Source organism: Neolamprologus multifasciatus, chromosome 8 (assembly GCF_963576455.1).
Source record: "Neolamprologus multifasciatus chromosome 8, fNeoMul1.2, whole genome shotgun sequence".
Classification (NCBI taxonomy): domain Eukaryota; kingdom Metazoa; phylum Chordata; class Actinopteri; order Cichliformes; family Cichlidae; genus Neolamprologus; species Neolamprologus multifasciatus.
In genome coordinates, this window is record NC_140446.1 from 17,879,006 (window position 1) to 17,892,195 (window position 13,190).

General features: G+C 41.7%; 2 protein-coding genes across 5 annotated transcripts; one reads left to right on the top strand and one right to left on the bottom strand.

The window, feature by feature from the left end:
- Nucleotides 1-5,279, top strand: spsb3b (splA/ryanodine receptor domain and SOCS box containing 3b). Its single transcript, XM_085170115.1, is given in 9 exon segments — nt 1-128; nt 2,170-2,305; nt 2,794-2,974; nt 3,492-3,679; nt 3,778-3,880; nt 3,959-4,084; nt 4,732-4,759; nt 4,761-4,827; nt 4,830-5,279. Coding segments are annotated over 9 exon segments (1,281 nt in total). The 5' UTR covers nt 1-87; the 3' UTR covers nt 5,241-5,279.
- Nucleotides 5,280-5,760: 481 nt separating this feature from the next.
- eme2 (essential meiotic structure-specific endonuclease subunit 2) lies at nt 5,761-9,022 on the bottom strand. Of its 4 annotated transcripts, none has more exons than XM_085170114.1 (8): nt 8,471-9,021; nt 7,763-7,884; nt 7,580-7,678; nt 7,362-7,486; nt 7,181-7,244; nt 6,603-6,718; nt 6,330-6,519; nt 5,761-6,253 (listed from the first exon to the last, which is right to left on the bottom strand). In XM_085170114.1, exons 1-8 carry the CDS (start codon nt 8,886-8,888, stop codon nt 6,098-6,100), a joined length of 1,290 nt encoding a protein of 429 aa, XP_085026240.1. In that variant the 5' UTR covers nt 8,889-9,021; the 3' UTR covers nt 5,761-6,097. The 4 variants fall into 4 exon arrangements, with proteins under 4 accessions (XP_085026240.1, XP_085026239.1, XP_085026238.1 ...); XM_085170113.1 differs by having other exon boundaries at nt 7,580-7,681; nt 8,471-9,019; XM_085170112.1 differs by having other exon boundaries at nt 7,362-7,678; nt 8,471-9,022.
- Between the last annotated feature and the right edge of the window lie 4,168 nt (nt 9,023-13,190).

A 13,190-nucleotide genomic window follows, 5' to 3' on the forward strand; every position in this document is an offset into this window, starting at 1 on the left:
TGGAGAAGTAATGTTTACTTCTGTCTTGTAAGAAGTGGGACAGATGCACGCTGCACCCGTGACACACTTGGATATAGAGACACACCAATGAGCCACTGCAACACAGTGAGCAGGAAGACTACTGCAAGGTAAGCACAGAATTCCTGCTGGGAATGACACAGTCCTGTTGCACTACCTGTTATATATGTGTTAAGATAAAGGATCTGATCATATTTAACGGAACGATTCACGGCAAGCGTTATGAAGTAGACAGCATTCCTTCATGAGGAAATGGATCAGATTCAGGTACATGCGTGCATTTTCAGTAGTTTTAAACGTGCCTTCATTATTGCTATGGCAGTCCATTGGCACCATACCTGTCCTTACATAGACTGACAACGGAGCTGCTCTAACTCGGTGCTCCGGATGATGATGATGATGCATTTAGAGCAATGTAGGGTAAGGCCCAATTAAAATGAGACTCGCTCCAGACTAACTAATCTAAATTAATGGCACTCATCTCCTGCACCTGTTTGCAAAGCGGTAACCAGCTGTTCCCTGCAGGCATTAACCAAGACAGTTAACAACTCAAGATGTGTAGTTTTTAGCAAATAAAGGCTCTGGTTATGGTTTGGGTCGTTAACTGTATGTTATTACAGGGTATAATAAGTCTGCTACTCATATTTCTTTGTAAACAAGGGTACATTTCAGAGAGGCAAACGCTGCCATTGAGGCATGTGATTGTGCATTTGGTAAACAGTTTGAATAAGATTAGATTGTTTGTGATGTTTGAAAAAGCACACACAGTCTGGTGATGTTCTGGTTATTACATTTGTAATTACAGTGTTTTTAACGAGTAAAGCTAACTAAGAATGAAAACAGTGTTGTTGACAGCTTCATTTGTAATTGACTGCAGTCAGCTATTATTGTAGTCTCAATAGTGTGCGTGCATTTTATAGCTGTTTACTGGCTGCCACTCCCTGAGCCTGTTTCTGCCAGAGTTTTCAGCCTGTTTTCCTCCTCACTGTTGCCAAGTTCTTGCTCAAAGGTGGTCATATGCTTGTTGGAATCTTTACGTTACAGCTTGAGACGACTACTGTTGTGATTTGGCGCCATATAAATAAAACTGAATTGAATTATTACTCTGTTAACAGCCAAAATCACATGATACAAATGATATAGGTTTCTTATTTTAGCTATAATTGCTGTTACTTATTACAATCAGTGGGTCAGGTGACCCTGGGAGTCCTGTGAAGCATGGGGGTCAGCTTTAAAAAGTCAAAGGCGTGCATGAAAACACATCCTGTTGCTAACTGTGGCATATGGGACAGATGGAAATAGAGAAGCTGACACACAAAGATCATTCGAGGTGACTAGAAAGGCTTCCTCACAGTAAATTGTGCAGCTTGTCTCTAACTGTAATATCATATATGGAAGTCAAAAATAAGGTCAGCAAACAAAACAGCTGAACTGACAGAGAGTAGTTTGGATTGACCTACTTTCAGTTGCCCTGCAGGTTTGTTAGAAACTGGTGAAATATGATAGCAGTGAGAGGTGGTTCAGACATGTTTTTGGGCCTGGGCCTTATTTTGCAGTTAAATTTAGATAAGTCAGTATGCTGCTTATCCCTAGACGACCCTCACCAGATTTTATACAAGTGGGGAGGGGGGGCTTTATATTAACTAAAGTGTCATATAATTATAAAGTGTAGTATTAAGTGGACACAGCCCTGAAAAATAAAGGCATTACACTACGTGTCCTTGGGGAGTGGAATGCTGTAGACTCTCGCTCACGCTTGCCTGGGAAAAAGTAGATAACAGGGGACCATCTTCTAGTGAAAAGTTGCTGAAACGCTGTTGTTTAGACTTGAATGAGAGAGCTGGTAATAAAACTGTTAGGGGCACACCACCATTTTGAGATCCGTGGTAACGTGTCATGCAGGAAGCATCTCTCTTCTAGAAGTATTGTGTAAGAGAATAAAAGTGTGAAATGATCGACTGAGCAGTGTGTTGTCTTCCATCGGATGCCTATGAGGAATCAAAAGAACTCGGTGAAGTGTTGATATTTAACAAGTACACGTGCAGTGCTAAGCAGGAGTTTAGCAGTGACTGCACTTGACATAAATAAGAAATACGTGGCCTCCTGTACTTGTGCCAGCTGGTCATCAGGTGCTGGGTTGGCTTTCCACAGAACTGCAATGCTAAGAAGAGGCAGAAACGGACGGGCTCGGCACTTGGCCTGGAGTCAAACCTGGCAAGAGACAGATGCCATGGCTGTGATCCAGTCATCAGACAGAGAGGAACAGGAGGGTCGGACAGTCGCACAGGTGAGACTTTGCTGTTTGTGTTTACTGGAATATAATTGAAACTGGGCTAAATGGAAAAGTGGTTTCACTGGAAATCAAGAACCGTATCCCTGCAATGTGAAACAGAATAGTTCTATTTAGAGTAAGTACAGCTAGTTTTTCCACTTGGACTGTTTACTTTCTGGAATAACAGTGTGTGAAATGTGGTCATGACATGACAGCACGCCCAGTACTTTTAAAGAATCTTCTAAGTTTGCTTGCTTGTATGCATGACCTCACATCACCAGTGATACACAGTGTTCAAAAACAAAGCACACAAGTTCCTGTCTGGCTCTTTAGATTGCAAACTTCCCCCTTTTTTCCATTCAGCCTTGGCAACCTATGTTGCTCTTTGGTAGCAATTTGTTGTGATCCTGATTCAGCTCTACTGCTGGAGCTCACTGCCCCCCTGGACTAGGGCCACGTCCGTGGACTTACAGGATCCTGTTTGTAATGTTTGCGTCAACCAGATCAGTGACTTGGAGCCTGAGGTGGATTACCGGGCCGGTTTCCAGACTGTCTCTGAGGTGGTGGCATTGCCAAGCACAGTACCAGTGAAACAGGAGTCTTTCTTCCACTGTGACCCAGAGGAAGAGCTCAGTCCCCTTCTTGGCGTCATCAGTGACTGTCTCTATGGGGAGGAGGACAAAGGTGAGCAGAAGCGGATGAAAGACCGCATAAAGATGCATGTAAACAATATTATAATTTAGGCATGTTGTAGAGTCTTTATATGCTTACGGCTGTCTGTCGGGGAATATTAACACTATATTCATTCATATTCCAACTTCTGTGCATTGTAAAGGTGTGATTAGTGCCACAACAAGCTTTCACTATCAGTGTCATGTTTAAGGTTCAGGATGGTTAGAAATCAACATCTTCATTTATTTCCTTTGCAAACTCATGAACAGAATAAGAAGGCTGAGAGTCATGTACACACCGATAGATCTAACATGCTCATGATAAGCAGCTGTAACATTTACCCATTAAGATGTTACCATCTGCAAATTATAGCGGTGCCATGAAGTTTAAAGCTATTTGATCACAGATCCCTCAAAACTGCATGATGAACAGCCTTAAAGTGGCGGTAGATGAAAAGCCAAGAAACGTCGGTGTGCTTCGATTTTGGAAGAACATCTGGCATAACTGCTCGTGCATGGCGTGTGTCCAGGTTTTGACTGGGTGTGGGATGACCACTGTAAGTCCTCTGGAGCCTTTCTGAGCTGTGACAACAGGAAGGTGAGCTTTCATTCAGACTACAGCTGCGGCACCGCTGCAATCCGTGGCAACAAGGAGCTCGCAGACGGCCAACACTACTGGGAAATCAAGATGACCTCCCCTGTCTACGGGACAGATATGGTGCGTAAGAGAAGCTAAAAGAATACTAAAGTTGTAACAAGTTGACCTGAAAATGAACATTTTTAAAATGTTTGCTTTGTTTTGCTTTTCTGGTGTAGATGGTGGGAGTTGGAACTTCAGAGGTGAACCTGGAGAAGTTCAAGTACAACTTTGGCAGTCTGCTGGGCCATGATGAAGACAGCTGGGGGCTCTCCTACACCGGTGAGTTATCAGATATATTGACTTTGATTGATAAGAAAACAGTAAATAAAACAAAAATGTTTCTCTGTGTGTTCGAAGGTCTGTTCCAGCACAAAGGGGACAAAATAAAATTCTCTTCTCGGTTCGGTCAAGGCTCGATCATCGGAGTGCACCTGGATACGTGGCACGGCACCCTCACCTTCTACAAGAACCGGCACTGCATAGGTTTGTGTTTTCCTGCGTTTTAAGGATAAGGAGAAGCTTTATTTGTTGGTTACAGTTGCCTGTAGCTGAAATGACAGACCTACTCGACCATACATACAATACATACAACATGAAAACACTGGGGAGACAGGTCAGGCTAGGCAGCAAAAAAAGGGATAGACAGTGAGATGTGTAACATATAGGGGCAATTCAGGATAAAAAAATGGTTTCTGCCCATGATGACTTCCAACAAGTGAGTCATCATGAGGAGAAAACAAAAAACTCCATAGCACATAAAGAAGCACAGATATCATCACACTGTAACACCATGAAACACAGATAAGCAACATAAGTGGGGAGGGTGGGTACACCGATGTACACAGTGGTCATGGTCACTGCGATTACTCGCGCCTCCAGCTGAGCCGCTGGTGGCCTTGAGGAATAGGGCAGAGTCAGGTCGTTCTCGTTATCATATCTCTTGGAAGCATGTTGTTGTTCTCCTCAGTGTCAACCTTCAAGTAGCTGGCGCCATCAGGGGGTGGGGGTATAGCCGCATTAGAGATGTAGGTAACTGGTTTAGGGCAAACGGACTGCATCCATTTTTCAGTTAGTTACGTTTGTCTGCATATTCTAATAATCCCAATGGGCTCTGCCTCTCCTGCCAACAGGTGTGGCTGCAACAAGGTTACACAACAGAATTGTACCCCATGGTGTGCTCCACAGCAGCCAAGAGCAGCATGAAGGTGATGCAGGCCTGCTATACAACCCACCTCTCTGCAGTTACCTTTGCTGTGCAAGGCTGCGCCAAATGTTGCCGTGTTGCCCAGACCTGTTTAATGCCCTGGATCTGCCCCCCGGCCTGCGTGTCCTCCTCCACATACAGCTGGGCTGGGTCTTCAACCTCAGCAGCAGCCCCGAACCCTCAGAGGAGCAGGAGGATTTCGGCAAGACGAGCCTGCCTTCGAGCCCCTGCCCCAACCTGAGCCCGAGCCCGGTGTCCAGTGCCTGTGCCTCCCCCAGCCCCTGCACCAGTCCGATTCCCAACACGGACCCTTACCCGTCACCTCAAACTCATTCCAGTGCTTGCTGCTGTCCCCCAACTCCTCCCAGCAGCGACTACGAGAGCTGCTGCTCCGAGCCGGAAGATTATCAGTGCAAAAGGTGCCGTTGGACTTGACCACGTGGTCCAGCGGAGGAGATGCTTGACAAAAAGAAAGAAAGAAATTGGCACACAGCTTTTCTACCGTTGCCACAAATTTCTCCTTTTGTTGATCACAGAGAGATATTTTAGCCAACATTTGAGTGGATCGTTGCTTATTTGTTTGCTATGTAACAAGTATTTGTCTTCCACATAATGTTGAAATGAACAAGAACAAAGAGTGTGTGTGTGAGAGAGTGTGTGTGTGTGCGAGTGAGAGATGAGGCCTGCTGCCATTTAAAGAGGTTCGACTCAGAGAGAGGAGGCAAACAAAAGGTAAACTCCTAGAAAGCCGTAGACTCTGGAAGGAACAGAGGTGCTTTTTGATACTGTGAAATTGAGTTTTTAATCGCTATTTTGGTTAAATGTCAAAGGTAGCTCTGCACTGCACTCTGCAGGTTTTTTTTGTTTCATTTTCTATTTCCAGTTTTTGCTACTTTTCTTCATGGATTTTCTTACTCAGGTTCATTCTTTAAAATAAAACCAAAAAACTAGAAAGTGCCTGCTTCAGCTTATTTATTCTAGAAAGATTCATACATATACATACAATTTATGCAGCTTATATATCTCCTATTTATATACATAAAGCTGTGCTGAAAAACAGTCATCACATTATTCCCGGTACTCCAGATTATATTCTGGTAATCTATACATTTGATCTGCAGGAGTTAAGATGAGAAGAAAAAGTGCTTTTCCTGGAAAGTAAATCTCAAATCCAAGGCATATTTTTTACTTGTAAACATCAACATTAACATATTAGCAGCCAAGCAGAGACAGAGTATTATCAGAAACCAGTTTCGTCCTCGCTGATGTCTCCCGGTCTTCTTGCTCTCAGATTAGTCCAGGACCAGTTGGGGGTTGTGGGCTGTGAGGCAGCGATAGACTCGGGCTGATATCTCCGGTCCCACGCGTCTCTCTTTGCCTCCGCTTTTCGCCGAGAGGCCCGCGAGCAGCCTTTTTCTGTTCTCCTCTGACCCCGAGCTGTTGTAAGCCTAAAATGAACAGAACATATTACAGAAGAAGAGTTTTTCTTCACGCAAACCTTATCAGACCACAGCGTCTCCTCACCTGTAGCAGCAGCTGGGGAGATGGATAGGATGTGGTCACAGCAGAGGCCACAGCAGGGCTGACTCTGTTTAGCTGCTGGATCTGCCTGCTCCAGACCTGAATCAGGCCAGAGCCATCCTTCTCTACCCGGACCCCACTGGCCCATGAGCCATCCACGCAAAAGGGCAGTTCTGCTCCCTCTGTCAGGAATCTGCAAGAGCACAAAGTGGAGGTTTCATTAATTCACAGTCAGCCGCTATACTGTCTATGTCAGGGCACAGAACTGTGGCATACTTGAAAGGGCGTTTGGACAAAGCTTTGGTGACAGCACAAACATGATCAGTGACCTCCTGCCAGCTATCCAGGAAAACCAGGGAGATATTTTTGTAGAGCTGTAGATACACGAGAACCTGGAGATTAAAGCGTTTCGAAAAGAGAGAGAGAGAAAGCTATTTGTTATCCATCAAGCTTTTTTGAAGATGTATACGAGTTCAAGATTCAAAGTGTTTATTGTCATGTGTACAGAAGAAATAGCATCTCTCTGTGCAATGAAATTCTTCCTTTGCTGTCCATACACAAATGCCAAGTTAGATAGGGTTGAAGGAACAAGACCAATAAGGATAAAAATAATGAAAGATAAATAAATAAGTACAAAAATAAGTAAGTGGAGACAAGTGAGGTACGCAGATGTTGATGTAAATGGATGTACAAAGGAGCTTAATGTACAAAATGAACTTAGTGTGCAAAGTGTCCTGATGTGCAAATTGCAGTTGACATAGGTCAGCTGTGTGAGTTGTGTGTACATATGATAAAATCAGGAAGAAAGAATCGCAAATCCTTGAAAGAAAGACAGAGATTCAAAGTAAACTGACCTCCTCAATGTCCAGATGATCCATCCCCAATTTGTATTGTAGAGGCACACTGTGGGTGTTTGACCTGTTGGTAAACAATAGATCAGGTCATAGTTTCCGCACTTTACTTATAATCAGAAAGTGGAGAAGTGAAGGAGCCACTGGGTAACAGAGGAAGTTAAGTATTCCCAGTTAAGCTGACCTGTAATCTGGCTCAGAGTCTGTCACTAACAGAGTGACCACCTTCTTGCCATCACGGTTGAGAAACTCCAAAATCGGACTCCAGAAAGACCCCACCCCCGTCTCCACCCCTTGGCTGTGGATAATCTGCGGAGTGGCAGAGCGCAGTGTGAGTTCGAGGAGCCACAGCTCCTTCATACAGTCAATGACACCATTACAACAGCTCAAAGGACTGCTTACTCTATTCACAGAGATCACTACATCCATGAAATCAGCCAGACTCAGGACCAGAAGCACCTGCTCTTCCTCCTCCACCACTGAGACCATGCCACCTTCTCCCTGCTAAAGCCAAAACAGTAATCCCTCATGGGAATCAACAAAAATGCAGCAAATTGCTAAATCTAGATTGAGTGAGCTGCCTACCTGAGGTAAATCTTGGGTCCAGGCGATGCTGCCAACGAGCTGCTCGCTCTCGATGCTGAACTTCCAGTCAAGGGAAACCAGAATGTCCAGCAGGACGTCTGAGCCATCCTGCTGCAGAAGAACTGAAGAAAGACACAAAACAACACAGCAATTTGTGCGTTTTTGTGCATTATGAAGCCCACTGCCATCCCCGCAGAAGTTATAGTCAAGGAAAATGACATTTTTAAGGTGGTGCCTTTTAGGCTGGAAACAACAGCCATTACTTAAACAGTACTTAGGTAATGGTTCATAAAGATTTAGACAGGCCCTTGCAAGGAGCATTGAGTCACTGATGTGGAACGTAGACCAGGATGGAAATGCGAGACTGCAGTTTGATTTTGCTGCACTTTTTTCCCCTTAAATTCAAACTGGACATCTTGTTATTGGTAATGACTGTGGAGTGGGGGCGTGAACGCTTTTGAGCTTATGCAGGGTGTTGAAGAAGTAAAGATGCCGTGGAAAACTGTATCGTAAACTAGAAATACAGAAAATACTCTTTAAGAGACAGGGATGGGATCATATGGCACAAATACAGTCAACACAAAAGAGATCACACCCATGTCATTTTACATCTGCACATATTTATTTATTTTTTAAAGTTGGCCCCAAATTGTAGTTGTAAAGTTAATTTCCGGCGACACCTGAAGGCATCCCTGTGTCCGTGTGTACCTGGGTGTATGCAGACAGTGATGCATTTGAGGCAGTTTTCTGGTCGGAGACTCTTGAGGGTCTTGGCTGCCTCTCTCCTCCTCTGCTGCTCCTGTCTCCTCTCCTCCTGCTCCTGGGCTCTGGCCGCTCTCTGTTTCTCTCTCGCCTCCTTCCTCTCCTTCACTTTCAGCCTGTCCTCTTCTATTTCCTCCTTACTGCGACGTTTCCTGGCAGGACTCGGTGTACCGGACCCACCTGCTGGAGGAGCCAGAGCAGCAGACCGCCCCCTATTTGCTACTGAATTGTGTGAACCCTGCTCCTGCTTTTCTGTGCTGGCTGTCTGGCTGCTGTCATCGCTGTCCAAACCGGGTTTTGTTTCAGCGTCGCTGTCCTCAGACTCAGAGATTTCCCACGTTTTAGCTCTCCGTAACAAAGACATCTCACATGTTAGAGACGCAGTCGAAGTCCTTATTTGTAAAACCCTGAAAAAAACTTGGGAAAATCTGAGTGGTACTGCATTGTTTGTATAAACCACGATGGTGTTCGATGAGGGACAAATCACCCAAAACGCGCGATACTTAGTACTGATGGGATTTCCGGCTCTTTTTAGAGAACCGGTTCTTTCGGCTCGACTCACTAAAAAGAGCCGACTCTTTCGGTTCCCAGACGACTCTTCAGGTTGTTTGTTGCTTTAATTAATTAATTAATTATTAACAACAATATAAAATTATGCTCAAAAGGAACTACTATTGTAAAAAAAAGTGGTTTTATTTATATATGTTTATATATAAGTATATACGGTGGTCCCTAGAGACAAAGCATGTACAAACTCCAAAGCATGTACAAACTCCAAAACACATTTCTAGCATTAACTGAACTTCCAAAACACAGCTACCTAGATCACTTAAATTACACAATTGAAAGCATATGTGTATTGTTTGTGTATTTATACACTCATATATATTCAAATAATTCAAAAAAAGTTCATTTACCTGTTACTACCACACACCAAATCCGGTCGTTGGTACTTCCTGGCTTGTGTAGCCACTAGGTAACAAAAGGTCAAAACTGTGCCCTAGCATCCTGGAGCACTTCTGTTGTGTTTTGTACGTGTTTTGGAGTTTTTACGTGTTTTGGTGTTTTTACGTACTTCGGAGTTTGTACATGCTTTGTCTCTAGCGACCACCATAAATATACATATATAATTTATTCACTCCACATAAAATTTAATAAATAAATCATATAATACTAAAAACAACTATTTACATTTCAACTTTTAAACCTTTACATTTTCAGCTTTTTCCTTTTAAACAAATTTAAAGTGAAACAACACAAAACACTGCAAACCACAACACAATTAAATATAAATTAAAATATGAAAACAAAAAGAGCATGCACATTCTCTGTCATATGGGCCTGCATGAATAAACTTTCAGAATCCATTATCTTCCGCAACTGAAAATAGTTGTGGATCATTACTATACCTTTCTAATCTTTCTAATGTGACGTTGTTGTCCCTGGCTCTCTTTCTCTCTCTTTCCCTCCTGCTCTGTTCCTGTGCTACTGCCTGTAATAACGGCCCTCCCCCCTCTTCCCAGCAAAGGAGGTGACCTAGCGAATAAATAAGTGGTGTACTGCAAATTTGTGTATTGAGTTGTTTAAATGTACTTACAAAAATAAATGGCCAACATCTATGGGGCGCCGTTTGTAAAGTGAAACATGCTGAAATTAACAGCAACATTTTTCCACATTTAGCTCAAAACCTTACAAAAACATGTTTTTTCGGGTAATTTTTTACAACATTTGGTAAAATATTTGTAACTTTTCATCAAATGTTAAATATTAAATCTACATGTTAAATATTAAATCTAAATTTTATATTTAAATCTAAATGTTAAATGTTAAATCGAAATGTTAAATATTAAATCTAAATATCATATTTAAATCGAAATATTAATGTTAAATCTAAATATTATATTTAAATCTAAATGTTAAATCTAAATGTTAAATGTTAAATTGAAATGTTAAATCGAAATGTTAAATATTAAATCTAAATATATTTAAATCGAAATGTTAATGTTAAATCTAAATATTATATTTAAATCTAAATGTTAAATGTTAAATCTAAATGTTAAATGTTAAATCTAAATGTTACAGAAAACTAAATATTTAGGCTAACATGCAAATTTATTGTACAGCGGAATCAACGGAAATACCAAAATAAAAGCTTCCCGAAAACCTCCGGTGCAAAATTGTGTCTGCTCTCCCCCTCACTTCTCCCCGCCATGTGCTGCTTCACTTCTTTGCTACGAGCGTGCTGCAGCGATTGTGAAGTGGAGACTGCAGCTGCTAAGAGTGCACTACTGCTGAACCTTTGGATGGCCGACAAAACGGATCTTCCGATGTTTTCAGCTAAATCGCCGGACATGCTTTCTCATGGTCCGCGCCGGGTTATGGCTGAATTCCAATGGAATGACGGTCCCACCATAATAGACGTTCCAGCCATGTGTTCCAGCCCTAAAGCCACGGGCGATTTTAGCCCATTTTGGGGGTGCTTAAGCAAACATTACAAAAAACATTACACCCAGGTAACCCTCAGTGTTGAAAACGTGTTTTCCGACGATGTTTGCTACCCTACTATCCATCCTGCTCTGTAGTAAAATTCAGCGACATTTGACCGTCCTGTTGCTCCCATTGAAATGTATACAGCCTATTTAAAATCTAAAACTTTAAATTGTCCGCAGCCTACTGTTGTTACCACTGTCCTGTTTGAAATGGATACTAACTAGCTAACTGACTGAATGCCCATTAACCTTATAACTCCTCTCTCTCTCTCTCTCTCTCTCTCTCTCTCTCTCTGTGTGTGTGTGTGTACAGAGAGACAGCCAGGTTCATAATGGATATAAGGAAGTTTTTTCAAAAAAAGGAGCCACATTCAGGTAAAAGTGTAAAATCAAATGATCCATCAATCAAGAATAATGTTGGATCAGTGTTTCAATTTTTATATCTTTTATTAGATGTTCATGTGGTTTGATTATTTGCCTTTTGGTTGAAAGTACACTGAGAGAGGACTTTTTTATTAGTGATCTTATTAGAATTTTTTTCATATTAATGTAATTTTTCATCTAATTGAATACAATCTATTTGTGTATGATTGTCAGTCCGAAGAGGGAGAGAGGAAAGAGGGGAATGTGAGGAGAAAGTACAAGATCAGGAAGAACCAGGTAAGAAACATACCGGGAAGAGTGACAGGCACAACAGAAAACTGTTAAACTGGCAAAGAAAAAAAAACTAATTTTACTCACACAATCTGGAAGTTGTGTTCTCCCTATATTAAAGCTGCTATACAGAATCTGCAAAACAAACTGGTTTGAAACATTTTTGACCCTCTTTAACAACATTCCAACATAACATTATAATTGATTGGGGAGATTAAAATTAATGATATATTTTTATGTGGTTCAGCCACAACTCTACTAAAACCTCAGCGAGTAATAGGTAGGCCAGCTTTTGGACCGTCCAGTTGACTGTATGACTGCCGCAGTACGTACATCACATTTGCACAGTATCAGAAGGTGCCAAACAGCCCTGGTGGAGTGAGGAGCTGTAAAGAGAAGCAGAGTGCTCTGTTTATATTCTAAAAAAAATTTAAGCATGTTTCAAAGATTCTGTACTGCAGCTTTAAATGTTTTCCAAAAAGACACATACACTTAACTTATCAGTGTTTCTCAAACTTTTTACAGTGTGTACCACCTGATAAAAAATGTCAAGCTCTCCTAAGTACCACTATGAAAACATGAAAGTCATAAATCTTACAACACAAAATTATTATTAAATTAGTAAAATTAGTATCTCCAATAAAGATTTTTTCATACATTGTATACATTCTACCACAGGCAAAGTTGCCTCCATTTTTATAGTTTTTATTAATATTTTGTAATAATTTATTCTGTTTTGGGAGTGTTTTTTATGTATCTGTATTATATTATACATACACATTAAAAGTGAATATCTGTCCAAAAAATGCACTCGGTTTACTTCTTACTCACTATGAGCATCACTCATTATTCTCCCCCAGTAATTAAGGTTAGGATTTTTTTCTATTCCAATCCATTCTTCTTTTGCAGCATTTAAATAACCTTTATCAGATTTGATGGTTTTGTTACAGACAAAAGTGTTTTGCTTTTCTTTCACCAATGTGGGGATTAAATTGTGTTAAAATGTACAAAACAGTGATGTCATGTTTTGTGACCCAGGCACAGAGAGACTTGATGAATTTAAGAATCTTGTGATTTAATAAAGAAATTTGCAGACTTGCACAGAGATGGTAAAATTCTGATGACTGATAACGGAGATGAAGACAACAGACGATGAGAACAGGGAGGAACAGGGGTTTAAATGCACCAAAGTGATTGTCCCGAGTTCTCTCTGACAGTCAGAGAGAACTCGGGACAACATTTAAGGATGCAGGGACTGACAGAGACAGGTTTATCTTGCCTGGCTGGGCAGCTCTCTGGGTGCTCAGCACCCCCAAAGCTCTGATCCTAGAATCGCCCCTGCCTAAACCTAACCTTATCCCTAACCATAACCTTATTCCTAACCTTAACTAGCAGTTAAATGACGTAAAATAGTGTTGTCCAAAGCGATTTTTAGAAAATGAACGAACATGTGTAGATTGAGTCCAAACTGTTCTCATGAGCTCTCCTTTTTCCGATGCCGTCATTTAGGAACGTGTTGGGTA

Excerpts from the sequence above, each read along its gene's own strand:
- eme2 (XM_085170111.1), bottom strand. The coding sequence starts at position 8,888 with ATGTCTTTGTTACGGAGAGCTAAAACGTGGGAAATCTCTGAGTCTGAG. Across the intron at positions 7,682-7,762 it reads GGACCCAAGATTTACCTCAG|CAGGGAGAAGGTGGCATGGT; the intron begins GTAGGCAGCTCA and ends TTTTGGCTTTAG. Across the intron at positions 7,245-7,361 it reads GACTCTGAGCCAGATTACAG|GTCAAACACCCACAGTGTGC; the intron begins GTCAGCTTAACT and ends GTTTACCAACAG.